The sequence below is a fragment of the Tauraco erythrolophus genome, chromosome 20 (assembly GCF_009769465.1).
Source record: "Tauraco erythrolophus isolate bTauEry1 chromosome 20, bTauEry1.pri, whole genome shotgun sequence".
In the NCBI taxonomy this organism is placed as follows: domain Eukaryota; kingdom Metazoa; phylum Chordata; class Aves; order Musophagiformes; family Musophagidae; genus Tauraco; species Tauraco erythrolophus.
Window position 1 is genome coordinate 8,301,233 of NC_141484.1, and position 24,364 is coordinate 8,325,596.

Below are 24,364 nucleotides of genomic sequence, written 5' to 3' on the forward strand. Positions count from 1 at the left end.
CAGTTCATCCTGCAGCAGAGCCGTGTCCTCTGCACGCCTCTTCCGGGGCTGCCTGCTGCCGCCGTAGGCAGTGGCAGCCCAAAATCCAGCCCTGCCCTGGCACTGAGAGCCACGGGTCCATGCTGCAGCCAGGATGCATCAGCCAGGGGTGGAAAAGGGTTATGCCAGAGCCGGGAAGCTCCCAGCCTCTCTGCTTTCTTCGCCCAGGACATGCTCCCTGCCGGGGACCAGCTCCTCAGGCAGCTAAGGGCAGGAGCAGGAAGATCCTGGGAGCAGGAGGGAGCTGAAGGGGTGTTTAATTGCCACATTTAACCCTTGGCTTCTTGCACAACTCAAGGCAAATTTATCTGCTGCTTCTACCTCAGTTTCCCCAAACACAGAGCATACATCACTTTCTCTAGCAAGCCCGGGGCATGGCACTCCAGACGTATGAGCCTTCTTGTCCAAATGATGTCTGTGGGGTCTGGGGTACCCTGCAAGCCCCCCCAGGACAGGAGTTTGAGGGTTGTTTGCTCTTGAAGGGAGCCTGATGGCCTCTGTGGTCGCGGCTGGACCAGACACCCTGCGCCCTGGGCAAGCCCCCTTTGCAATGAGAAAGGAGGTGGGCGGATTCACCACCAGCTGACCCCACCGGGACACCGGCTCCATGCCGCATCCTCACGCCACGTCCTCATACCACCCTCCCACACACATGGCCTCTATGGCGCCAGGCGGGCAGGAATGGAGCCGATCAGGACAAACCTGACGGGCAGACACTTGCCCACGGCGCAAGAGCCGTGGCTGCTGAGCACCCTTCCGGCTGCCGGTTGCGTCCAGGGAGCTCATTAAGGCTCTCGTAATTGAGATAGCCCGAACCGACTGCTAATCAGCACGGAGCAGTGGCAGAAGTGATCCCACCTACGTGTTAGACGTTGCACCTGGAAGCAAACAAGCAGTGCCTGTGCGGGACCAGGTCGGATCAGCCCACAGGTGCTGAGAGCAAAGGGATCTGTGCAGGGCTGGAGGTGGGCACCAGGCTGGCCATGGCACGAAGTGGGCATCTGCCAAGGGTGGCATGGCATCAGGATGGGCTCACGCGTAGTCCCCGTAGACCAGCACCAATACAGAAAAGCTCTGCCTGGTTGTGATGTGGCACCACGGAGGCTGGGATTGTGCTGGTCCTGTTCTCCATCCAAGAATAAGTTGGCTGCAGCCCCCTCAGCTCCCTGCCCCAGGCATCCCCCACATGGGCATCCCTGCGCTCACCCTTCCTGTGCCTGAGTGCTGCGGCATTGCTGGCTTCGACAGCTTGCCATGAAGACGCTCTCAGCCCCTTTCCCCAGCCCACAGCCCGGCCGTGGCCAGCGGAGCCCAGCTGGGCATTCGACTCCTATTTAAAGCACAGGCAGAGTGAGGGGGATCCCTGCAGCACGGAGCCACAGCCGGATGTAGCACAGTGAGGACAGAGCCCAAAGTAGACCCATCACCCCATGGCACCTGCCGAGAGCAGTGTGACAGCTGCTCTCACATCCTTCCACCATGTCTCGTGCCTTCCTGAGCAGAAACCAGGAGTGGGTTAGTCATCAAGAAAGGTGAGTCGCAGGTCAGGACACCGCACTCTCCAGCATCCAGCTATTTCCTCCCATGACACCTCGCTGAGGACCTCAGCGCTGTTTACAAACGCTGGACCATGGCACTCCTCAGCATCCAGCTATTTCCTTCCATGACACCTCGCTGAGGACCTCAGCGCTGTTTACAAACGCTGGACTCTGGCATGGCAGAGGCTGGGGAATAGGCTGTGCCCAAATCTCACCCCAAATCAGCTGCAGGTGCTGCGGTTCTCCAGCAGAAATCATCAGCCAGCAAATGGCTGGGAATGGGTTTTGCCCCAGCTCACAGGGAAGTCTTTTTCGAAAGCGTGGTGCTCCAAATCATGCCACGTCGGCTCTTCTTTTCGGTCACTCTGGGAAAGCAAGACTTAACCGCATTATCCACCCAGCTGGTCATCCCGTACTCTCCCTGCAATTTTTCATCAGTTCCAGCAGGTTTAAGCAGGGACAGAGGGCTGAGGGCTCACCGCCGATGAAACTGCCCTAAGTGTGGAGAGCGATGGCTCCCGAGGTGTGAGCTCAAGGTTACAGGTCTCAGGCTCCTGCCAGCCCAGCAGCCTATGAAACCCGCATGAACACTGCCACGAAGGGTGGTCTGAGGGATGCAAGGAAAGCCCAGGGGAGGTGGAGGGAGGCACTGGGGCACCTCTCTGCCTGCCTTACCATTCCCATGGCACTGGTCCCAGTGCTTATCGCCTGCAGAGCTCAGCTCTGCTTTGGTTAGAGCCTCAGGAGAGCAAAAGGCCAGCTGGAGCGCATGGAGCAGAGCTACATCCATGGGGATGGCAAAAAATATCCTTGTTGAGCTGCACCAGACGCCCTAGAGCCCAGCAGCACCTCAGGAGCGTGAGGTCAGTCCTGTTGCCATCAGAAGCTGCGACAAAAGTCCGTGACTTGGTGACATTCGCCAGCCACTGTGGGCATGGAGCAGCTCCCAGCTGTGTTGGCACCCTCGGGCAGGTCCCCTGGGCTCCATCCCCAGCGCTGTGTGCCCCGAGGTGCCCAGCCCACCTCCCTCCGTGGGGCTCCATGCCCATGGCACCCTCCAACCCATACACGTACCTGATGGCGAGCCACCAGTGATGAGCAGGACACCGTCCCCCTCCAGCCTCCCTCCTGGGGGTGTCCCTTGCCAGCTGCCCACTGTCCTCCTCAGCCCTTGCTGGGCCTTGATTTCTCCAGGCACCCGCTCTGCTCCTCTCGCCCTGTCCCTGCGGAAGAGGTGCGGAATCGGTGTTAGACTCAGTTCAGCTCAGTGTGGGGCCCAAAGGATTTGAGCCGGCGTAGTCCCGCTCCCAGCGCAGGTCTGAGCGTTGCTGGACACGATGCACAGGAGCTGGGGCGGGTGCCGCTGCCCGGTGCTTTGCCACTGCTCTCCCGGTGTGACCGGGGGTCGGTGCCGCGCCAGCCCCAGGACCGTGGGACCCCCTGTGCCAGACACGCACCCCGGCAGGGCAGAGTCACCCGCGGCAAACCCACGGCGCTGCTTTGCCCTCGCGTGTCTGCAGAGCCTCGCTCCAGCCGGGCAGTCCCGGTGCCCCCCGGTCCCCCCCGCCGCCGCCCGCCCGTGGGACGGCAGCGAGGAGCTGCCGGCCCGGGCCCTGCCCGGGGCGCGGGGCGGCGCCGGGGGAAACTGAGGCAGCGGGGAGGGGACGAGGCGGGGGGGTCGGGACAGCCCCGGGACGGGCCCCTCCGGCCAGAGGGGGGGTGGGTGGGTTAAATTTTTATGAATGGGGCCGCCCCGCCTGCCATTGCCGGGCGGCGCGGCGGGTGTCAGCAGCGAGCAGCGGCGGGCGGCGCTCCCCGGTGCGTCCCGCTCCCGTTCCGCCGCCGATGGCCGCCGGCCGCCGCGCTCCCCCGGAGCCCGGTGGGGGCCCGGTGTTACTTCAAGGTATCTTCGGTGCGGGACCCACCCCCGGTGCCGCCGCCTGCTCGTTGGCCCTGACGGCGCGGGAGCTGCAGGTGCGGCGTCCCGGCGGCGCCTCCGGGGGCTCGGCCGGTCCCGACGCCGCGCTCCGCCTGGCCGACTGCGTGGGCTCCGCCGCCTTCCCCGCCGCCGCCGCCGCCTGCTTCTCCGTCGTCTGCTACCCGTTCCGCGGGCCGCGCTGGTGCTCGCCCGCCCGCCAGCGCCTGGAACGGACCTTCCGCGTCTCCCTGGGACCCGACGCCGAGGGCAACCTGCGCATCGCCCAGGCCTGGAGCCGGAGGATCCGGGAGCTCTCGGTGCCCGCCGTGCCCACGCAGGACGGTGAGTACCGAGCTGCCGCCTGCAAGCATCCCCCTCCTCCCACCCCCCCACCACCACGGGCGCGGCCGCCCCACGCTCGCCCGGGGCGGGGGCCCGTCCCTGCCCCGCTCCGACGGAGCGAGCCCCGGGAGCGGGCGGGGGGTTGTGCCGGGACAGGGGCCAGCAGCCGCCCGAGGGTTTGGGGTGTGGGGCGCGGGACCCGCCGGCTCCCCGCTGCCCGTCCCCACGCGGGACGGCGGTCCCCGAGGGGCGGTGTGGGGACGCGGCTGGCACCGGGCGCCCAGCCGGGAGCTCTGCGCGGTGGTCGGGCTCCGAAGGGACAGGTCGGGGTCGGTGGGGAACGGGCGGGGGGCGATCCTCATGCCCGCAGGGTCACCTGGATCCGCCCCCCCCGGCCCCAAGCCTGGCAGGGCTCAGGAGCAAGAGACATCCCTGTGCACAGCCCCAGGGTCGGGGATGGCTTCTCGCCTCTTTCGCCCTTAAATCGAAGGGGCAGCAGGACGTGGTCGCACCACGGGGGCCCTTTGCACGCCCCCCCCCCCCATCCCCGCATCGCTTCAGTTCAATAACGAGCAGAGCTCCAAAGGCAGCATTAACCAAGAAAAAAAGAAGTCATCGTTGCTGACGCAGGCAGGACGGGAGCCAGGCACCGTCCCCGGCAGGTCCCATCCATCACTTGGGAGAAGGCGAATCCCTCCGGGACACCCCTCGGGGCCCAGCGGGGTGCCAGGGCAGCACGGAGGGATCCTGGTTCCGGTTCTCTCTCCTCCCGGGAGCTGCCACCAGCTGGAAGGGGAGCGGCTGGCTCGGGGGCCGAGTCCCCCGGCTCCTGCAGTCGGGGCAGGGCGGGCTGGCGTGTGTTTGAACATCTGAGCAGAGATTCAATTATACGCACTACTTCATTTATTTAGCTGTCCAGTCGCACTGATCAGACTTGGAAATTAAGAGGCATGCGGTTAGAGGGATCCTGTCAAATCACATTTAGCCCAGCTCTCCCTGCTTGGATTTTAAAATGCAGCTTTTTTACATGACCTGCAGCTACAAAACAACTTTCTGCTACTCTTCCTAAAGAACAACAACAAAAAAATTCCAGCGGAAAGGGGTGAGGGTGAAACCAGTTCCTCGGCTCTATTTCCAGCCTGAACTCTGCAGTTATAAGTCTCCAAGCGTTTTAAAACCCTCACCGTTTTAGCAGGCGGTGCGAGGGTGCTGGAGCACGAGCAGCTCGTTGCACAGCAGGGGCCTCGGGGGAGCTGGAGGAAGGAGGACGGGAGAAGGCTGTGCGGGATTGTGCAGTTATTTTTCTAGCTGAGGGCTAGCAGGATTTGCAAACCTCCTCCCCCAGTTTGGGACGGAGCTAAAAATGCCTCTCGCCACACCCTGCGCTCACACGCACCCTCACGTGCCGGCATCGCGGCGTGTGCGGGACAGATAAGGCCGTACTGGGAAGCCGCGTGTGAGTCCGTGCAGAGCAATCCTGCCACCCCATCCCTGCAGGGAGAGGACCAGGCAGCCACTGTTGATCCCATCCCAGTGTCATCCCAGCTCAGCATCCTCTGGGATGAAAGGCCTGTGGAGAGCTGCAGTGGGAGGGAAGCGTCCCCCTGCTTATTTCAGCCCAAGGGGATAAAAAAGTCCCTCAGCAGGGACTAACCACAAAGCTGGGGCTCCCCGCAGTGTGCAGGGAAGTGTCCCACCCTGTGGCTGGCTGGGAGGGAGAACAGTCTCTGGGCTTGTGTCCTGGTGGGGAAATCCAGCCCTGGCTGTGGCAGGAAGCTGCTGTCGAGCTGCCAGCAGTGGCCACGGCCTTGCGGCGCGTCGGCAGCGCTGCCGGCAGCAAGCGGGACCTGGCCCTGCTGCAAGCCCCTCTTTCGGGGAACCCCCTCGCCATGCTCATCCCCTCGCCGTGCAGAGGTGACACTCTATGGACAGGGAATGCAGCGGGCACGTCCCAGTCTGTCCCAGCCTCATGGCAGCTGGATCGCCAGGCAGGACAGCCCTGTCCCCTGCCAGCCTGGCACGCTTGTTCCTTGTGCCCAGAGAATTTCCAGAAGGATGCGGTGACACAAGGAAGCAGCTGGAGCTGCTGATGGTGGAGCTGTGGCAGTGTGGTCACTGCCTGAGCACGGCCGGGACATGTGTCACGCGGAGGGACGTGGGTGGATAGAGGAGAGTGGAGTTTGTGCACTGGCAGCAACTGGAGCCCCTTCCTCCTGCTGACTCAGTGTCTGCTCTGCTCTGCGTTGGATGTTGAAAGCAACCGCGCTGTGCCAGGAAGTGGCTGAGCCTTGCCGAGATGCCAGGGGCTGGCCGGCGTTGCGCGAGGGAAAGGGATGCTGCTGAAATCTGTCCCCTCCACATTGTCGCTGCTGGACTCCAGCTCTGAACCAGCACCCTCCGCTCCTGCCACGGGAGCCTGGGCTGAACCTGATGCTGCTGGTGTCACTGGTCCTGCACTGGGATCGTTTCCCCGTCTCTCTTCACACCCTGGTCCCAGCAATCTATCCCTGGTGACGGAGCTGCAGCATCCCTCGGTGCCCTGAGCAGGGCTCGCCTTTCCCCCTCCAGCCCAGGAGAGGGTCCTCAGGGTCCCAGCCGTACCCCACCGCCCAGGGGAGGCCATGGGGCAGCAGCCACGGGTCCAGGCAGGTGTGTGTGCACGTCAGAAACCATGTGGCTGATAAGAAACATTGTGGATTTAGAAATGATATTTAGGCTCTTGCAGTGCCTCGTGCTCTCGCTCTGCATCCGCCGGGCTGGGAGGGAGAAAGAGGAGAGAAAAGCTCCCCCATCACCTGCCTCCAGCAGTTGGGGCTTGAGCACAAACCCCCTGCCTGGGGGCTTGGCTGTGTTTGTCTACGGGGGATTTTAGTGCTGGTTGTGACTGGGGAAGGCTCCGGAGGGGAGGGAGCAGGGCCAGTCAGTCCCGGGGTTGCTGCGTGTTATCCCTGACCCGAGCTGGAGCAGCCTCTGCTCACGGCGCTTCACCACCGTCCCCTGAGGGCAGCTGGTCCCCTCGTGTCTGGCGCCCACTGATAAGGGGCCGGGGAGGGGGGGGGCATCCGGCCACTTCCCCTGTCCTAGACCTGCAGTGGAGAGAACCAGCCCAGAGCCAGCGCCTGGACCAGGCAGGTCCCAGGCCGCTGGCGTGGGGACAAGGAGGTGTCCCAGAGGGTGACACCATCACCTGATCGCTCCCAGGGCCAGAAAATCAATCTGATGGCACCAAAATCAGCAGAGCTCTGCATGCTGCCAGGGCTGGGACAGGCACGGAGACGTGATGCTCCAGGCACGTATCCCCTTGGGGCAGCTTGTGGAGCTCTGCCAACCCTCGGGAAGCCCCAGCATGGCCGTGAGTGGGGTGTTGCCGGGTGTCACCCCAGGGAGATGGCACCCATAGGGACCTCCATCCCCCCAGGCTCCTCTCTCCCCACCTCCATGCCCAGTGAGGGCGGCAGGAGGGGTTTTAGCTGTAAAACAGCTGCCTGCGTGTCTGAACGACTCAGATCAGAGTGTGCAGACAAGGTGGGGGGCAGGCAGTTGGCCCCAGCCCCCCTGCCCCGATCAGAGGGGGGTTCCCGGCCCTGGGGCAGTGCCGGGAATCGCTGTCTGCTTTGGTGACTCAGCTCCTGATGGAGCAGCTCTTTCTGCTGAGTCAGCAGGCACACCCCCGTGCTGTCCCGCAGAGCCCATGCGCCCAAACGGGCACCCTCTACCCCAGATCACGGCTGATGGGGACACCCCCCCAAACGTGGCTTCATCCTGCAGGGCCAGGGCTTTCCAGAGGTGCTGTGAGAGCTCGAGGCACACTGCCCTGCTCGTTTTGGGGCTCAGGGTGCCCGAGCAGCACCCAGGGACCCTTCCTTCAAGCACGCTGCCACCATCGCATCACACTTCTCCTCCCTGTGCCTCCCTCGCAGGGCAAGTGTGGCCTGGGCTCACCCTGTCCCCCCGCAGGGATGGCTGGGCTCAGGGGCTGGATGCGGGTGGGGGGCAGAGGGATGGAGGCCCCTGCCAGGCTTGTAATTACAGCCCAGTCAGGGCCCTCGCACGTGAAACTCGAGCCCCGTGGGGAGCAGGGGAAGCAGAAATGTCCGTCTGCTGGTGCAGGTGTCTGTCCTGGCCCTGCTCCATCCAGGGTGGATGTGGGGAACTGAGACCTCAAGTGCCCCGGCTCTGTCCTTGGCTCACTGTGCGTTGGGGGCTGAGCCCTGTCATGAGCTGTGGGGTGCCCGTGGGGGTTTGGGTGTCAAACCTCCCCTTTGTTTCCACCTTTCTTTCCTCAGAACATCTGAAAATGTAGCCCGCAGCACCCGGCTGCCCTGGGATTCACAGAGATGCCCAAGGCAGTGCAGCGGAGCCCTGGCTCCACTGCGGCATCGCTGAGCTGCTGCGGGGCTCTGGCTTGGGTGGAAAACATATGCTGATTGCGGGAGAGCTGCAGGACCCCCTGTCCCCATCTCTGCTACCTCCCTGCAGGACTCTGTGTCCCCATCTCTGCCACCTCTCCCTTGCTTTCCCAGCAGGGACCCCCTATCCCTGCCCACTTCCCGTTGCCTGTGGGTAGGGATACAGCCTGTGGGGATGAGGAGCAGCATCGCTTCCCATGGGGCCGTGGCAAACGCTGTCCCGGCTCACAAAGCCCTCCCTGGTCAGCACCACGGCCCAACCACCCTGACCCCCCCCTTCCTACCTCCCCCAGATGACAGCTATGGGGTGCTGCCCCGGCCCTGCCGCGCGCTGGTGCTGCTGAACCCGCACAGCGGCACCGGCCGTGCCGTCGAGGACTTCCAGGCAGTGGTGCAGCCCATGTTGGCCGATGCCGACATCGCCACCACCGTCTTCATCACCGGTGAGTCTGCGAGCAGCTCCCTCACATTCTTCTCCTTCCCACTTCCCAGAATCCTGCCTGGGTGTTGCTGCAGGGACAGGCTGCTCCAAGGGCCTCGTGCCCCCTGGCATTGCCACAGCTCTGGCTGGCTTGGACAAGGCAGTGGGTGGGCTGTCACAGGCCGTGGTGGCAAAGGGTGCAAGGGGACACAGCTGCCCTCAGCAGGGGTGGCTGCCTCCCCTCCTGCACCCCTGTCTGGGACCCTCATGGGGACAGCAGGGCTGCGGTCACCATCTGGGAGGTGGCAACAGGTGGCACTTGACTGTCCCCACTTTCCCCCGCAGAGAGACCCCAGCATGCACACGAGAAGGTGCGGGATGAGGACCTGTCGCAGTGGGACACGTTGGTGGTCATGGCCGGGGACGGGCTCCTGTACGAGGTGAGGGGCACCACAGGGCATCCCCAGGCCAGGATGGGCAGAGAGCCGGGAGAAGAGGGGTGCCTGGGGCAGGAGCCAAGCTTTGAGCCACAAAAGCAGGCAGGAAATGGCAAAGGAGAGCTGGCACCCAGCTTGGAGCAAAGCAGGGCAGCCATGGCCTCGGTCCTGCCCTGGCTGGAGGCACCACGGTCTCTGCTACCCCCAGGCTGAGCAGGGGCTGCAGGGTTCCTTGCCAGGCCCTGGGTGCCACAAGCTCTCTTCGTCCCTGCAGGTGGTGAACGGGCTCATGGAGCGGCCGGACTGGGAGGACACCATGAAGAAGCCGTTGTGCATCCTGCCGGGGGGCTCCGGGAATGCCCTGGCTGCCTCCATCAACCACTACGCAGGGTGAGCTCCCACCCCGCGGAGGCACCTGCTGCCGGCACCGCAGCGGCTGGCACACAGGGCTGCACGGGCACCGAGGGGAGGATCAGGAAAGCACAAAGCTGCACGTGGCTCCAGCCCAAGGGAAGGGTAATGGGAGCAGGGATGCCCAGCACAGGGGTGCCCACCTCTCCGCAGGCTGGTGCAGCACAGCCCTGGCCGGTCCCCATCTCCCCCCACAGCCTTTCTCCTCCCCGGGCTCCGAGTCTGACACCACTTTACTCCAAAGGAGCTACCCTGGGCACAGTGGATCCCACTGCGTGGTGGGGGGCCTGGCATTGCCCTGGCTCAGCAGCCCCAGCTCAGTCCCCTCTTTCAGGAGCTGGTTTATCCTTCCTACCCCCAGCAAAACCTCTCCCAGTAGCCATCCCTGAGGGACACTGTCACCCAGCTGGGATGTGTCCTACCCGCAGCACGAGGGTGAGGGTTGCACATAGATGACAGGAGAGACCCTCGAGTCGGGTCCAGCCCAAACTCACCCTCTCCATCCCTGGCAGCAATGATCACGTCGCCAAGAAGAAGCTGCTGACGAACTGCGCCTTCATCCTGTGCAAGGGGCTGCACACACAGATGGACCTGGTCTCGCTGAGCACGGCCTCGGGCAAGCGCCTCTTCTCCTTCCTCGGCTTCGGCTGGGGCTTCATCTCGGATGTGGACATCGACAGCGAGAAGTACCGCCGGCTGGGCAACGCCCGCTTCACCCTGGGCACCCTCCAGTGCCTGGCCAAGCTGCGGGTGTACCAGGGCCGCCTCTCCTACCTGCCCACTGTCCCCGAGCAGGGCACCCTCCCGGCATCCAGGGACCCCCATGCACCCGTCACCAACGGCCAGGCTGGCCACATCCTGCCGCCGGCGGGGACGGAGGCACCCGGGGCTCTGCCCACCGACTCGCTGCTGGTGCCGCTGTGCCAGCCGGTGCCGGCGCACTGGACGGTGGTCCCCGAGGAGGAGTTTGTCTCTGTCTATGCCATCTACCAGTCCCACCTGGGCACCAACCTGCTGATGGCACCAGCAGCCCGGCTGCACGATGGCTGCATCCACCTCTTCTATGTGAAGGCTGGCATCAGCCGCGTGGCACTGCTGAAGATCTTCCTGGCCATGGCCAGGGGGACTCACCTAGACTTGAACTGTCCCCACCTGTGCTACGTCCCCGTCCGGGCTTTCCGCCTGGAGCCGCGGACGGCCGCGGGCATCATGACGGTGGACGGCGAGGTGCTGGCCTGCGAGCCTGTGCAGGGCCAGATCCATGGCCGCCTCTGCCGTGTCCTCAGCGGCTCCTGAGCAGCCAGGGTCGCTCCCCTCGCAGCGCTGAGCTGCCGGCACAGCCCAGCACAAGGGCGGCAGAGCCTTCCTCCCACTCAGGAACCTCCTCCTCCTCCCATAGCAATAGCTCTCGGGGGCCGTGGGTGCTCGTCCCCTCGCTTGCCCCCGCGCTTAGCTTTACCCCCTTGGCACAGCCACCAGCGCTGTCCCAAAAACGAGCCACGAGCCCCATCAGGTACCCTGTGCTGGTGAGACACCAGCACGTTTTATCGCGGTACGAGATCCCGGCCGCGGGCGGCTGCGCCGGCACAGCCCCGTCCCCTCCCCGGCTTGGACGCACACGGTGGCACCGCTCGCGTCCCCACCGCGGAGCCAGTGCCACCCCCCAGGGATGGTCAGGACCAATATATCGAACAGAAGAAATAGACTTTTTTTTAAGAACGTTTCTACCCAAAGCTTCCTGTAGGAGCAGAGTTTATTCTTGTGAGAAATGCAATAAATATCTAGCGTTTGCAAAAAAACCCCTTCTGGGTTTTAAATCCGAGCTCGCAGCCGTCTGCGGTGCCGTCACCCCGGGCTGGGCTCACACGCAGCCCGGCCACGCGGCCGTCAGGACAGGTTTAGCTCAGCGCCGTGGCCCTTCGCTCCCCGGCAGCCTGCCCCTGGCCAGACCACTGTCACCTCGGGGCCAGGACCAGCCCGGAGCACCGGCCCTGGGAAATGCTCCCAGGGGAGATGGCTCACAGGCAGGACGTGAGGCATTGCTGCCACTGACCCCGGTTTTTGGGGTCCTTACCCAGCCTCACAGCAGGGCTGATGGAATCCAGAGAGCTCAGCCCCACAGCGATGTTTTGGGATGTCCTGGGGAAGGCTTAGTGCCTCCGAGCGAGAGCAGGGAAGGGGGTCATGGAAGAGATTCAAGGAGGGGGTCGTTGGAGCCGAGGGGTTTGGCTTTCTGCTGGGATCACGGGTCCCCTTTCCCGGTGCCGCAGGTCCCTGCCCAGCGGGGGGTGGGGGGGGAGGATTACTCAGCCTATTTGGTATAAAATTGCAGTAATTAAACCTCATTTACAGCGCTCAAGTACAAAGCAGAAGAGTAAAGAGTGGTGGCTGTTTGCATTTATTCATCTGCAAACTATTCAATTAGGATTGCAGAACTGGGAAAGAAGAGCCTGATTGTTCCCCCCTCCCCAGCCCCACTGCTCAGGGGGAGCTGGGCTCCTGTTCCCAGGCCAGCAAAGCAGGGAGCCGCTGCGAACCACCTCCCAAAATAAAGTTATTTCCCCCATGGCGTTGGGCCAGGTGTAAAAACAGGCTCAGCGACGCTGCGCTCAACTTTCCAACCGCGTGGAACAGCCGCCGCTGCCCGAGGAGGCTGCGGGGAGAGCCCGGGGCAGGGGACGCGCTCGGAGCTCTTGGCTGCCTTCGCCAAGCGAGACGGTTCACTGGAGCTGAGCCGTCTGGGTTCGCAGCACCCAAAAGGCTCCCTGGAGTCTCCTCCGGGCATCTCATAGTGATGTATCGCTCATGGCAGCAGGTTGGCTGGGATCTCCCTCGCCCTCCCTTTTGCAGGTTTTGCTGCACAAAAGCTGTCAGCTTCCAAAACCTGTCAGCCAGTGGCTCTTCCAGGGGAGCCCCTTGCTCCTGACACCCAAGGGAGGTGCCAGCAGCTGCCACACACCGTTCCAGAGGCAGATGGAAGCTGGTTTTGAACAATTCCAGCAAAGCCACAAGTCTCAGAACACCAACATTACTGCCCGTCTCCTCTGCCTGCACCGGCACCCTGGGAGCCCTCTCCCCGCAGGCAGAGGGGCGCCAGGGAGGGCAGGCGTGGGGGCAAACACCCCACCAGCACCCTGGAGGTGCAGGAGGCCCTTGGCATCTCATCACACTTACCTGTGCACCGAGGCGAGGGGCTGGGAAGGCAGCAGCAGCCCACAAGCCATCCCGCTGCCAGGCTGGGGGGGGTCTGCCAGGGGTTTTGCTTCATCCCGGGTCTGGCTCCATCCGCCGAGGCAGCTGCCAGCCGTGCTGCGGCACACGCCGAGCCGCTGGCGTGCACCATGCGCCAAAGAGCACAGAAAATAATAAAAAGAAACCTGACAGATGCCCCGTGAATCAGGGTTTGGGGAGTTGGTTTATACGGAGCCACAGGGGCAGCCCCTCGCTGCCAGCTCCTGGCTCCCTCTGGACTCACTGTCGACAGCCAGCAGGACACCGTCCAGCCCAGCCCCTGGCACAGGGACGCCCGCCGGAGACGGGGGCAAGTGCCAAGCGTGGCAGGGGGGAGGAAAAGAAAGAGACAACAGTCAGAACTACTCACAGAGGCAAAATTTAATGGCAAGTTATCTCCCCTCCTTTATTACACCTTGGTTAGCCAAACAAAAAAAAAAATTCTGCAGGTAAAAAAAGTTTTAATGGTCACACAGCACTTTATACATATATTGTAAGCAACCAAGCATCCACATCTGCACGTGAACGACACACCTCTAAGCATGGCCTCAATAGTCAGGTCGTGGTTTTTTTTTTTTCTCATTAAATACTGTACAGAATCAAGGCTACAAACTGATTTTGTAATGCTTCTTCCCCAACCCCAGCACTTAAAACAGTTACAGGCTGCTCTCATTTGTACATCACACAGTCATGTAGCCAGTTTTAAGGCTAACAATATGCATCATGCTTTGGCTTTTTTTTTTGTGTGTTTTTAATTTTTTTTTTTAAGGTTTTAGCCTTTTAAATTTTGTTACCCTTAAATATTACATACATACACAAAAAATTACATAGCTGCAGTGTGCTCACCACCAACCTCATCACCCAGGAGCTTCACATTATCAAAAGCTTTAGAAAATTTGTAAACCTCTGTGCACGCTTCAGTTTGGGACAACCAGCTACAGAGAGCGAGCGATGCCAGGGGTAGTGACAGCCGGGGAGCAGCATCCCCCTTCCAGGCGGCCAATACACACCTCCTCGGTGGGAAGCCCCAGGAACCTGTGCAAAAAGCTCTTGATTACGATCAGAGGAAACAAAAGAGACTTCTTGGGCAAAGGAGAGGACTCACCGGGGTCTGAGCAGCTCACACCAGCACCCTGCCCTCCTCCCCGCATGGGTGGGCAGCCTGACAAGCCCCTGCTGACTGCCCTCCCGTGGGATGAGACCTGCAGAGAGTAAAGGGTGGGCAAAGCAAGGAGCCCTAGAGGACCTCAATTCATCCACCTCCAGCCGTGGCTCAGCTCTAAAGGGTTTTCTCCCTCCCCAGCTGGACACACAGGACAGCCACAGCTCAGCCGAGAGGACAGAGGAAGTCAGCGTCTGTAAATCACCAACCACAATTCTTGTCTGGTAAGAGGTTTAATCCTTTGTGGAACAAGCCTCTGCCTGCCCTTCCCCTGCCCCGAAGCAACAACCTCACCCCTCTGCTCCAATCGGCCCCTTTATATTTCAGAGACGCCACCGATCCTCACTCAAAGGGATTCATTCATTTAGCACCAGCCACGAGTTACACGTGCAGCTGGCACTGCCCTGCCAGTGCCTTAAAGCATCTCTCTGCACCCCAAATGGGGGTCTGCCGCGCTGCCAGACCTCCTGCCTGCCGGGCAGGGAGGGCTCCGGCTGCCAGAGCAGGGCCGGAGCTGCAGCTGGATGGTCCCGACTTGAGAAGGTTGTTGTGCAGCCAACCCCCTGGCTCCGGAGCATCACCAGGGCAGATGGAAGTAGCAGGCACAGGGAGCTGGGTGGGGGGGATTTGGGCCAGTGGGTGCAGACCCCGGTGTTGGAAGGCACAGAAAGCACTGCACAAACCTGCTGAGATTCACCTGCTGTTCTCCGTTTCAAAATGAGAAGGCCAGATCCTGGCCCGGCTGGAGGGGAGGGAACACGGCCATACCGAGCAAGAGCAAAGGAGAGTTCTGTCTCCAACCTTACTTCTGGCAGAGCCAACTGCTCAGCCTAACATTTTCCTGGGAAGCCTGCTCCCTGTGCTGGCTGGAAGGACCAACAGACTCTCCCTGACAGACTGTGTCCCACATGGATGCAAAGTGGGTGCTTCTCCAACACCTAAACATTGGGCAAATGCAGTAGTGCCAGAGCGTGATCTCCCAGCTCCAGAAGTGAAATTAAGTGCACACACACAAAAAAAGAGGCTTCAGGAAGGTGTCTTGGCCAGGAGACTCTGGCAAGTCACTGCTTCCAAAGTGCTCACAGTCACCAGCTCAGGCAGCTCTCTGCTGCTGGAACACGGGCTGACCTCGCCAGCCGTTTCCCGGAGCAGCACAGCAGCGCGGCAGTCGAGGTTATGTGCTGTGACCACAACGCTGCTGGCCACGGCAGACCCAGGCCACCACGGGAAACTGCTGGCAAGGGGAGAAAATGGTAACAGTCCGCACCAGTGTCTGATGTGCTCCAGTTGCTGGCTGAGTAACAGCACAGGAAGTCACAAACTGCTGCTGCTACGACAGGACCTCGTCACGACATGACACGTCCATTCCCCTGGGTGACCCTGGCTCAAGACAGCTCCCAAATACCCATCTACAGCTGAACGGCAGAGAAGCAGCAGTCGTGCCAGGTTCACCATCCAGACTAGCTGCTAGATCTAAATTACACCCCAAGATCAACTCGCTGCCACCTGCCCAGGCACAGCCGAGACCCAGGGGTAGGTGTAGTGCTGTGTGACAGCCAGGATGGCCGGGAACGAAAGACATGAACACCTAAGCAAGTAACAAGGGCAGAACCCCGAATCCCATGTGTCTCGAAGACAGGCATGCATGGTAGGGAAAGGGAAGTTTGCCTTACTCTGGAGAAAAAGAAGTGGGGATGGCTAGAATTGCTTCCAGAAGAATGACCAGAAGTTGCAGAACTGGATGGAAACCCCGCAGCACTACCAGGGCAGCACAAGTGCTAGTGCAGAGCTCTGGTTCTGCCTGTCAAGTCCTGATTGGAAGAACCTCGTGCTATTGGTGAACAACTAAGACTAGAGCAACTCCGTACGATGCAGACGACTTCAACGCAAACACAATCCAATGTCTAAGGACATATAAGCCGGGGTAGACTTTATAAAACCCATGGTAACGCAGAGAAAAAATGAAAGACTGGGAGAGCGTTGCCCTTCATTTCCAGATACTACAGCAATCACTTCTCCTGGCTCACAGCCCACCAGAACAAACTGCTGGGTGTAGCGCTGGGTGGGAAGAGTCCTCGTGTGGAAAGGTGCCCCAAGATGAAAGTGCAGAGGGAACGTGGCTGCAAGACTGCTTCTGTGCAGGTCTCAAATCTTACCATTGCAGGGTCAAACTCGCAAGAGGAGCACGTACATGGGACACGGGGAAGGAAGAAGGGCTGGGCGCAAAGAGTTATTCATGCTTAGACAACTTTTCCTCGGAGGAGCATCAGGCCTACCACCTTCTTTGGAACAAACCAAGCTGAGGAAGAATAGTTGGAAGGAGAAGCCAGTTTACTGGTAACAGCGTTTGCCAATTTCCTTTCTGCTGCTTTCCCTTCTCCCCTGCACCTGCCTGTCCCTAACCTGATGGTTTATTTGTCCTCTGTCCACTCTGGAATATTGGCCCCTGCTAAGGCAGCCCGGTACTGCTGCAAGACACCACGGATGCTTTTAATGAACCCCTTGGACAAAGGGAAGAGGGGGAACCCAATATCAGGGTAACCGCTCTTCTCTGGAAGGAAACTCCTGTAGCTCTTTCTCCTTTTCTTTGGTTTCACACTAGGCTGCAAGGCAGAGTCCTGGGCAGCCTTCCCCTCGTCCGTTCGGTCTCTGGCCAGGTCCACCCCCCTGGCTTGGCCTGTGCTCTCCGAGTCTGAGTACTGTTGGAGATCGCTAGCGTTGGGCGTCGAGGTCGTGAACTCCGACTCGTCCAGCTCCTCCTTCCCATCCAGCGCCGAGTCGGAGAGCTCAGCGGCCGCCCCCTGCTCCAAGCTGCTGCTGTACTCCCCCAGTGATCCCGCATTGTCTCCTGGGCTCTCGGCCAGGGTGCCGCAGGCAGAGAGGAGGGAGGCAGAATCCGCCCCGTTGGCCTGTTCGTGGCTCCGCTCCACCAGCTCGTTCGTCTCTAGCCAGGACTCGATGCGGGACACCAGGCGCCAGCCGTTGCAGCGAAAATGCTCACGGATTTCGTGCTCAAAGACTTCCACCGGCCTGCGCAGCAGCTGCATCATGGACTGCACCACCCGGATCAGGGTCATCTCGTTGTAGCAGCGGCTGTTCTCATAGCCCTCCTGGAGGCCCCGGTCACTGTCAAAGCCTGCCTCGTTGTAGTAGGGCTCGTTCACTAGGATGAGACCTGCCAAGAGAAGGGGAGACCAAGGGGTTAAGGGAGGAACTTCACCGTGAATTGCCATCCCACGCAGACGCTGCCAGCCCGATTTCTGCCAAAGTGGTTGAGGTCTGAGGGTCACAGCACCACCGCCTTGCTGAGGCATCACACCGGCTTCACCTGCAGCCACACTGATGCAGGCAGGTAGGAGAGGCCAGGGTGGACAACCAGGCACCTGCAAGATGCACTGGAATGGTATCACAAGGGGACCACTCATGTGAACGGGTCTGTGGCCTTCTGCTAGGGTGGTGAGGATCTCGGCCACTACTGAGAGGGGCATTCAAGATCCTTGGCTGGCAAGAATAGTCTTCTACCAGTGCAATGCAGAGGGCACACAACAGCGGAGTAGGTCAAAAGGGCAAGAGGGGAAAGGTTTCACAGCTCCTTTCCCTTCCCTCCCTTCCCAGCAAAAAACACAACCCATAAACACACCCAAATTTTTTTATTTTTTCTTAAATATTTTTTTTCCCCTCCTTTTAATCAGACCAACGGCCAATCTTCAGTAATAGGCTTTGAGTTGGCCACGTCCTATCCTACCCAGTGTAGTCCCATCAGACAGTGCAGTTCTGAGACAGTGAATACTGTGACGAGTCACCAATACCAAGCTTTCCTCCTGCTTGCTTCTGATCTGGTGTAATTACATGTATGTAGCAATGGCACCAATACTGCCAGGCTGCTGGCAGCCTGCCACACGCTGCATTAGAGCTGGTGGAGGTGAGATCATGAGTCTCTCAAAGCCCAGGCAGCAGGAGAGGAGATTTTTCACTAACACCAAGTCGTTCCAATAAAACATTTATTATTTCGTTTTCTAAATTTGGCTCCTCAGCTTTGTAAATGAGAAAAGGCTTTTTGCATGGTGTCATTCCCCCACAGGAAGATACAGGTGGACCAAGAGACTTCAGAGGAGCAGGAGTTGCCTGCAGATTCAAGGCAGGAGCCCTTGCTCTGTGTCAAAGGTTTCTCAAGTCACATGCCTGGGCTCCCTGCACAGAAAGTTGGCCTTGAGGAAGAGATTTGATTTAGTCTGTGCGCTCTCTAACTAGATATGGTAGGGCAAAGCCCTATGGCAGGAAGCCTTGGGAATGGTCTAGACACACCCCTGATTATTCTCTGCTTCAGAAAGAGCATAAACACCAGCATCATGTGCAAAAATATGCCCAATGTAGGATGGGCGGGTGACTCAGGCTAAAAAACAGTCCTGCGAATGAAGCCCAGTTTAGCAACTTCAACTAACTTTGGTAACTGGCTGAGGACACAGTGGTTCACCTTCGTCAGCTGAGAATAACAAGCAAAACAGCTCTGAGCTTAGCTGCCGCAGTGAGAAGGGAAAGCATTGTGTCAGATCTGGGATGCAGCCAAAAATCAGGGCATGAGAAAAGCTTGCACCTGCTTCCACTGCTGAACTGGAGAGATAAGGACACTGCTTTGTCCAGCAAGGTGAGAGCAAAAGGCAGCACTAACCCAAGTGGGGTGGCAGATCCCAACTGTGTGCCTCCCCCACATGCCTACATCCCCTCCTCCCTCTACCCCTGCCTGTCCTGCAGGCTCTGCAGGAGCATTTACCTTGGATGGAGATGAGTACTTGAAGGAGACTGGATTTACTGGTCCACCTTTCTGTTCCCTGAAATGCACATACAAATGTGTTAAAGGGCAGAAGCACCACCGGTTTGCTCTGTGATAATCGTTAGATGAAGCGAGGCCCCAGTTTCCCTGCATTCCTATCGCTAAGGTCCTCTGGCCCACAGTGGGAACAAAGGACTGACTTGACAAGCATGTGATGTGCTGGCAGGCCATTGTACCAACCCATCTCATTTTTTTGCAGCACCACATCCCATCATGTCGGTTCTGCCTGGAATGGTGTAACCCTACACGCCAGACACCAGTTCCAGCCCCTCCCTAGCTGCCCTGTGCATCGACCTGCCTAAGCACAGCATTTCCCTGGCTCTCTTTATTCCAAGTCTCCAGCTGGACTTTGTGCCACAGTACATGATTCAACCATGGTATGGGAGCCAGGGACCCAAACGAGAGGAGAACACCCCAGGTCGATGTTGGCATCTCTGCTCAACTGTGACACAGCCTGGCTGGTCTGACCACAGGCTTCTCATCGAGAAAGGACAAAGGCCAAATACAGTCCCAGAAGCAGTCAAGTGACACCAGTTACCTGCTCCAGACATCTAAACCAGAGTCCAAAGCCAGAGCTATCCTCAGCTCAAGCGCCACCTGAGACCATAAGCCACCCAGGACTCTTGGCCTGGTAGGAAGTGGCTTATTCCAAAAGCAGCCTGGCACCACCACTGCTCCCCACAGACAGGCAGATGAAAGCATTACCTTGCCTATCCAGGTCCCCAGGAGGCTGACACACACTTTGCCGTTGTCGTACAGGTTGGGATTCAGTCTCCCACTGCACTGGGAGAGGTAGCGGAAGAGAGGTGGGACAGCAGGGTAGATGTTGGGGAGCTGGATATCAAAGAGAAAGAGGCCATCTTCATAGGGTGTGCGTGTCGGCCCTTTTATAAGTGCTGAGAAGAGATCCTGTGGAAAGAAGAGATAAGCCAGGCACTGTGACAGGTCCTCCTACCTCTGCAGGGTTGTATTTACACCGAGCGAGAGAGGGGCTGCAAGCAACTCAGCCCCTGCAAGAGTTGGCTCAAGGCACCTTCCTTCTAGAAGCTGCTGCTGTGGCCTGACAGAAGACCAAGTCTTCAGATCTGAAGCAGGGCTTCAGGGGATGGCCAGCAATCCTCAAGCCTTGCTGGCTGCCTGCCTTTCATGCTCAGCAGGAGGCAGCTCAGCACATAAAGCACCCGGAATGGGCTTCCTGCAGCGAGTTGCTCCCTGTTGTTTGTCACCCTCATTTGGGGTACATGAAAGCAGCTGTTTACGGTAATTACAGCCATATTTCACATGCTGCACACCTCCCGCAGCTCTAACGCAAAGGATTAAGGCTAAGCAGGGAATTCCGAAGAAAGCAATCCGGATGCTGAGCCCAGCACTAACACAGGCATTTGAGAGCAGACACTTGCCATTCGATCCTCAAAGGTTTTAACCATGATGCCATCAGGCAGGGAGGTGGCCAGAAGAGCCATCTCTTTCCGCACGGTGCTAAAGAACTTCTTTGCTTCTGGGGGCTGGAACTCCATTTTCTTGAAGGCATGGGTATCTGTGGGACAAGGAGGAAAGCAGGATTAAAGTCTGTCTTTGGAAACTGCCACAGGTTCCTTGCAAAGGCAAATCTATTCACGTGTTCAACCTATAATTTGGAAGACAAGAATTGACTTTCTTTGGTGCCGAGCCACGAGACAGTCTAGAGATTATTTGATTTTTCCCCATGCTGTACAACAGCCACAACCTGCACCTCCTGTTCTCATGGTCCCGACACAACATTGTCCCTGTGCCCCACAGTCAGGACAATGATGCATGATCACACAAAGCAATGACCCTTTCTCTGCAAAACCCAAGCATAGCTCCCCAACTTTATTTGCACACACCTGCAGGTTCAGAACAGTTTGGCCACCTTTCCTTCCCAGGTCTGGCCCGGCTGCTGGGCTCGCCAAGCACCTTGGGCTCTGCTGTCACCAGTGTTCCACACAACCAGATGCTCTTTTTTATTTTTGGCTGATTAACATTGGCTCAAGTTGGAACAAGGACACTCACCCACCAAGGACACCCAGCACAAGAACACCAGCTGTTTCTGCTCTGCTTCTCAACCAATTCATCTCTGCAAAAAAGCCTCAACAAAGCCTGTAGCTTTCAAGAAAGTACCTGCAATGGAAAGCAACTTGTCTCTGCAGCCCCTCAAAGTTAGTTACCAACATGGACAAAAGGGAAGCCCACTTCTGTGGCCTGAGAAGTTACAGTTGTGCCTAGAGGTACCACCTAAAAGCCAGGCTTAGGTCCCAGAACAGACTGTGCTACAGAAGTTGTCTTAATTTCTCCTGCCCAGTTAATGAGCTGTGAAAACAACCAGGAAGAAGAGAGGATACCTAATCCAAAAGGCCTAGAAGCAAAGGTCTGGGAGAAACACACACTGCAGGACAGCAAGGGACAGTATCGCACACTGGCCTGACCCGACACACTCACCTGGAGCATACTCCAACACAGAGAAGACTTCTCCCTTGGCACTGGTGAAGGTGACTCCAGGCTTGCCTCCACTCTGCTGGCAGAGCACTGGTGTCTCGCTGGGCCACTCTGACCTCACTGGTGTCTGTGCCTCTGCTTTTTCTTCTTTCTTCTCCGTCTCCACCATGGCTTCCATCTTTTCCTCCTCTGCAATAGCCACATTATCCAACGTCTTCTTTAGATTTTCCTGCAACTTTTTAATATCGTCCAAGAACTTCTTCTCCCGAGTGGGCTTTTCCAGCTCCACAGTTGGGGAGGTGGGAGAGCCAGTCAGCAGCTGCTCCACAGTCATATTTTTCAGGCTTTCCAAGATCTTGATGGCCTCCTTTAGTTCCCGGAAGCTCTTTGGGGCTCCATCCTTGCCAGCTTTCTCTGCAGCAAGATCTGCAACTGCCATAGCCACAGCTCCCTGGACTTGTTCCTCTACTTTTTTCACCTCCTCTGCTGCCGGCTCCTCAGGCTCTAACTCCTCAATTTTTGGGTGGTCGTCTTCCATGAGGCCATTGTCTGTCTCCCAGCTGTCGCTTTCATCCTCCCACTCAGAGGACGCCCCGCTGGTGCTGCCGTCAACAGAATCGTAGTCTGACTCCTCGATTTCTGATTCAATATTGTATAAGTGCTAAAGGAGAGCAAAGTTACAAGAGACTTAGGCTGAGGCACAGAGTTTTAGCTGGTTCTAAATACAAGTCAGTTCTCCTCATAAAAAGGGAGCTTCCATCTAGGATTGGTTGGGCTGCTTCAACCCCTTTCATCTCCATCCTCCACCTTTCGAAGTAAGGCATTGGGGGAAAACTAGGGCAAGTTCTAGGTGGGCTGCAGCCATCCCAGTGGCTGAGATCCTGCCAAGAAGAGCACACATAGGCACCAAACAGTTACCTGGATGCCCCAGCGTCTCTGAGCACAGAGGTAGTTCAGAAGGTATTGAGTATCCCCTGCAGAGTTAGTATTTCTGGTCCTGCTTCTGCACCAGCAACTGTGTTGGCACAGAGCCCTGGTTTGGCTGCCTCCACACTCTGTCCTTCCACAGAGACAATGCTGGAACCAGGAAAACATTCCCACACCAGCTTTCTTCTTCTGTGGCACACAATGCTGCTTTGGATGTTGTATGTCACTACTGCTTAAAATTCAGCTGGGACAATGAAGTCTAACCCAAGCTGCTGAATAAGCTTTTAGGTAAAACGTTCCCTTCCTCTTCGCTACTGGAAGCTGAACCCATCCACGCTGTGTCTAGCCTCACCTGTTATAATCATGCTTTTGCACATGCTACAAATCTCATGAGGTTTCCCTGCAGAGGCTTACAGGCAGACTCCAACTACATGCTCCAACGTACAAGCAGGGGAGCAAGAATAACAAGGCTGTGTTAGGAATTTCAAGATGGAGCATTTTATCCACAGGCTTCTGACACTTGAATGACGGCCCAAGAATCCTCTTAATCTTACAAGATATGACCCCAGAGGCTAAAGCACATGGACACTCAGTCATCTTGTCAAAGCCTTGAACTGAACCAGCACTGTTTTGCCAGTCCTGTGCCACCCAGAGACAGGCAGCCAGCAGGGGTTAGTTGGGTTCAACACAAGTGACTGCAGGCAGGAAAAGCCATCAAAACTTACTGCCCTCAAAACTAATCCAAATCTGACTCGGAAAGTTAATTAGCCAGTTATGCCATCTTTATTTTTAGAGCCGAGAAAAAGCACCCAGACAGCTAGTCTCTGGGCACATGGACAGGCATTGATAAATCACAGTTTTACCAACTGATAATTCACGCTCCTGACATTTCCCCAACTCCCATAATTAGGCAGACGGGCAGAATCGAAGGGACTGGCGTGACACAGCAGGAGCTGCTGCAGAGCCCCAGCACCGCAGTGTGAGAACAGCCCTTTGTGGAGCACACATCAGACCTCCGATTGTGCCTGTGATCCAAGCACATGTGACAACAGGGGGAAGGGAGACAGCAGCCTGCTTTGTAACGCTCTAGTCCACTGCCATAGTGCAGGCATTGACTATTCTACTGTAATTAATGCAGAGCTGCTTGATTTAAAAAGAAATCTTGATCAAGTACTTTCTACTTGCAAATGCGTCTCTGCGGCGGAGGCAGTGGTGTTCTCTGCCACAGTGATGGAGACGGGACCCTACAGAAGCAGGTCTCCTCTTATGTTTAGGCTGTCTGCCTTAATTTGAGGCAACAAGGAGAAGAGACATGGAATGAAACTGTACGTGGAGTAGCGAATAAGATTACAAGACAGCACAAGGAAAACCTCAGAACAATGCAGAACGGGGATAAGTGGATTAGTGAGGCTATATCTGTATTTTTAAGTTTGCACTCAACTCCTTTCCCTCCCTGTCCTGAGAAGAGATCGGGGTCTGATCCTTAGGTTAGCTCAAGTGGCTTGTGGCTCTAGTCCAGCTTCTGGGAAGCTTCTTTGCCATTTCACAAGCAAGACAGGACAAGCAATCTTCTTTCAGCAATGCCTTAGTTAAGCAATGCAATGAACCTGGGCTCAAGTCAGAACTGATGTTCCCTGAGCTCTGCAACCCCCTCTGCAAAGCAGCAGGTGCCAGAGGCCAGGAGCAGGGCTGTGGTCAGCTGTGTACGTGCACTGCAGCGTGGGAAGAGAGCAACAGTCTCCCATACTGGCAGTATATATGCTCTATATTGATAAGGAGCAATGACAAATTAGTTGCCCAGTCCTCCTGACAAAGGAAGGATTTTGTGTGCTAACAGAAGTGGGAAGCCACCAATAAATAGAGCATGATTCCCTTACACAGTGAATGTCTGCGCACCCAGGATTTAAAACCAAGACTTGTCACTCAGCTAAGGATTATAGGGATGTCACGAGCTGGAACAGGACCTCACCTGAGGCAGAATGATAGTCTTAGAATTATCAGCCCATACCACTTCCACTTTACTGCTGACATCCACACGAGCCACCTGTCCGACCGAAGGCTGTGAAAACAAGAGCAGTGTGTCAGTCCCTTTTCTCTCTAAGGCATTTCAGTGCAGAGTCAGGCAGATTTTGAGAAACAGGTATTTTCCAGATTGGAGACTCACCTAAAGCAACACTTGCAGCCTGCCACAGAAGTGGCAGGAGTCCTTGGGTTCCATGCTGAGGGGAGGAATAATTCTACACA

At 58.0% G+C, this 24,364-nt stretch overlaps 3 protein-coding genes across 3 annotated transcripts in view; 1 reads left to right on the forward strand and 2 right to left on the reverse strand.

Annotated features, from left to right (window-relative positions):
* PRPSAP1 (phosphoribosyl pyrophosphate synthetase associated protein 1) overlaps positions 1–3,062 on the reverse strand; it is a 36,157-nt gene extending 33,095 nt beyond the window's left edge. The window contains exons 1-2 of the mRNA XM_086623999.1: positions 3,035–3,062; positions 2,652–2,800 (exon numbers count right to left, since the gene is read on the reverse strand). The gene's annotated coding sequence lies outside the window, so the exon portion shown is untranslated. The remainder of the gene's footprint in view (positions 1–2,651; positions 2,801–3,034) is intronic.
* Positions 3,063–3,407: 345 nt separating this feature from the next.
* Positions 3,408–11,291, forward strand: SPHK1 (sphingosine kinase 1). The gene is made up of 5 exons (XM_086624105.1): positions 3,408–3,837; positions 8,540–8,689; positions 9,013–9,107; positions 9,379–9,494; positions 10,028–11,291. The coding sequence occupies exons 1-5, from the start codon at positions 3,423–3,425 to the stop codon at positions 10,809–10,811; spliced, it is 1,560 nt and encodes a 519-aa protein (XP_086480231.1). The 5' UTR covers positions 3,408–3,422; the 3' UTR covers positions 10,812–11,291.
* Positions 11,292–14,421: 3,130 nt separating this feature from the next.
* UBE2O (ubiquitin conjugating enzyme E2 O) overlaps positions 14,422–24,364 on the reverse strand; it is a 64,293-nt gene continuing 54,350 nt past the window's right edge. The window contains 6 exon segments of the mRNA XM_086624332.1: positions 14,422–17,083; positions 18,680–18,737; positions 19,445–19,648; positions 20,140–20,276; positions 21,197–21,854; positions 24,090–24,179. Of these exon segments, the coding sequence (XP_086480458.1) occupies positions 16,320–17,083; positions 18,680–18,737; positions 19,445–19,648; positions 20,140–20,276; positions 21,197–21,854; positions 24,090–24,179 (1,911 nt within the window). The 3' untranslated portion in view covers positions 14,422–16,319.

Coding starts and splice junctions, on each gene's coding strand:
- SPHK1 (XM_086624105.1), top strand. CDS start 3,423: ATGGCCGCCGGCCGCCGCGCTCCCCCGGAGCCCGGTGGGGGCCCGGTG. Junction 8,690..9,012: donor CACCACCGTCTTCATCACCG/GTGAGTCTGCGA, acceptor TTTCCCCCGCAG/AGAGACCCCAGCATGCACAC. Junction 9,108..9,378: donor GGGACGGGCTCCTGTACGAG/GTGAGGGGCACC, acceptor TCGTCCCTGCAG/GTGGTGAACGGGCTCATGGA.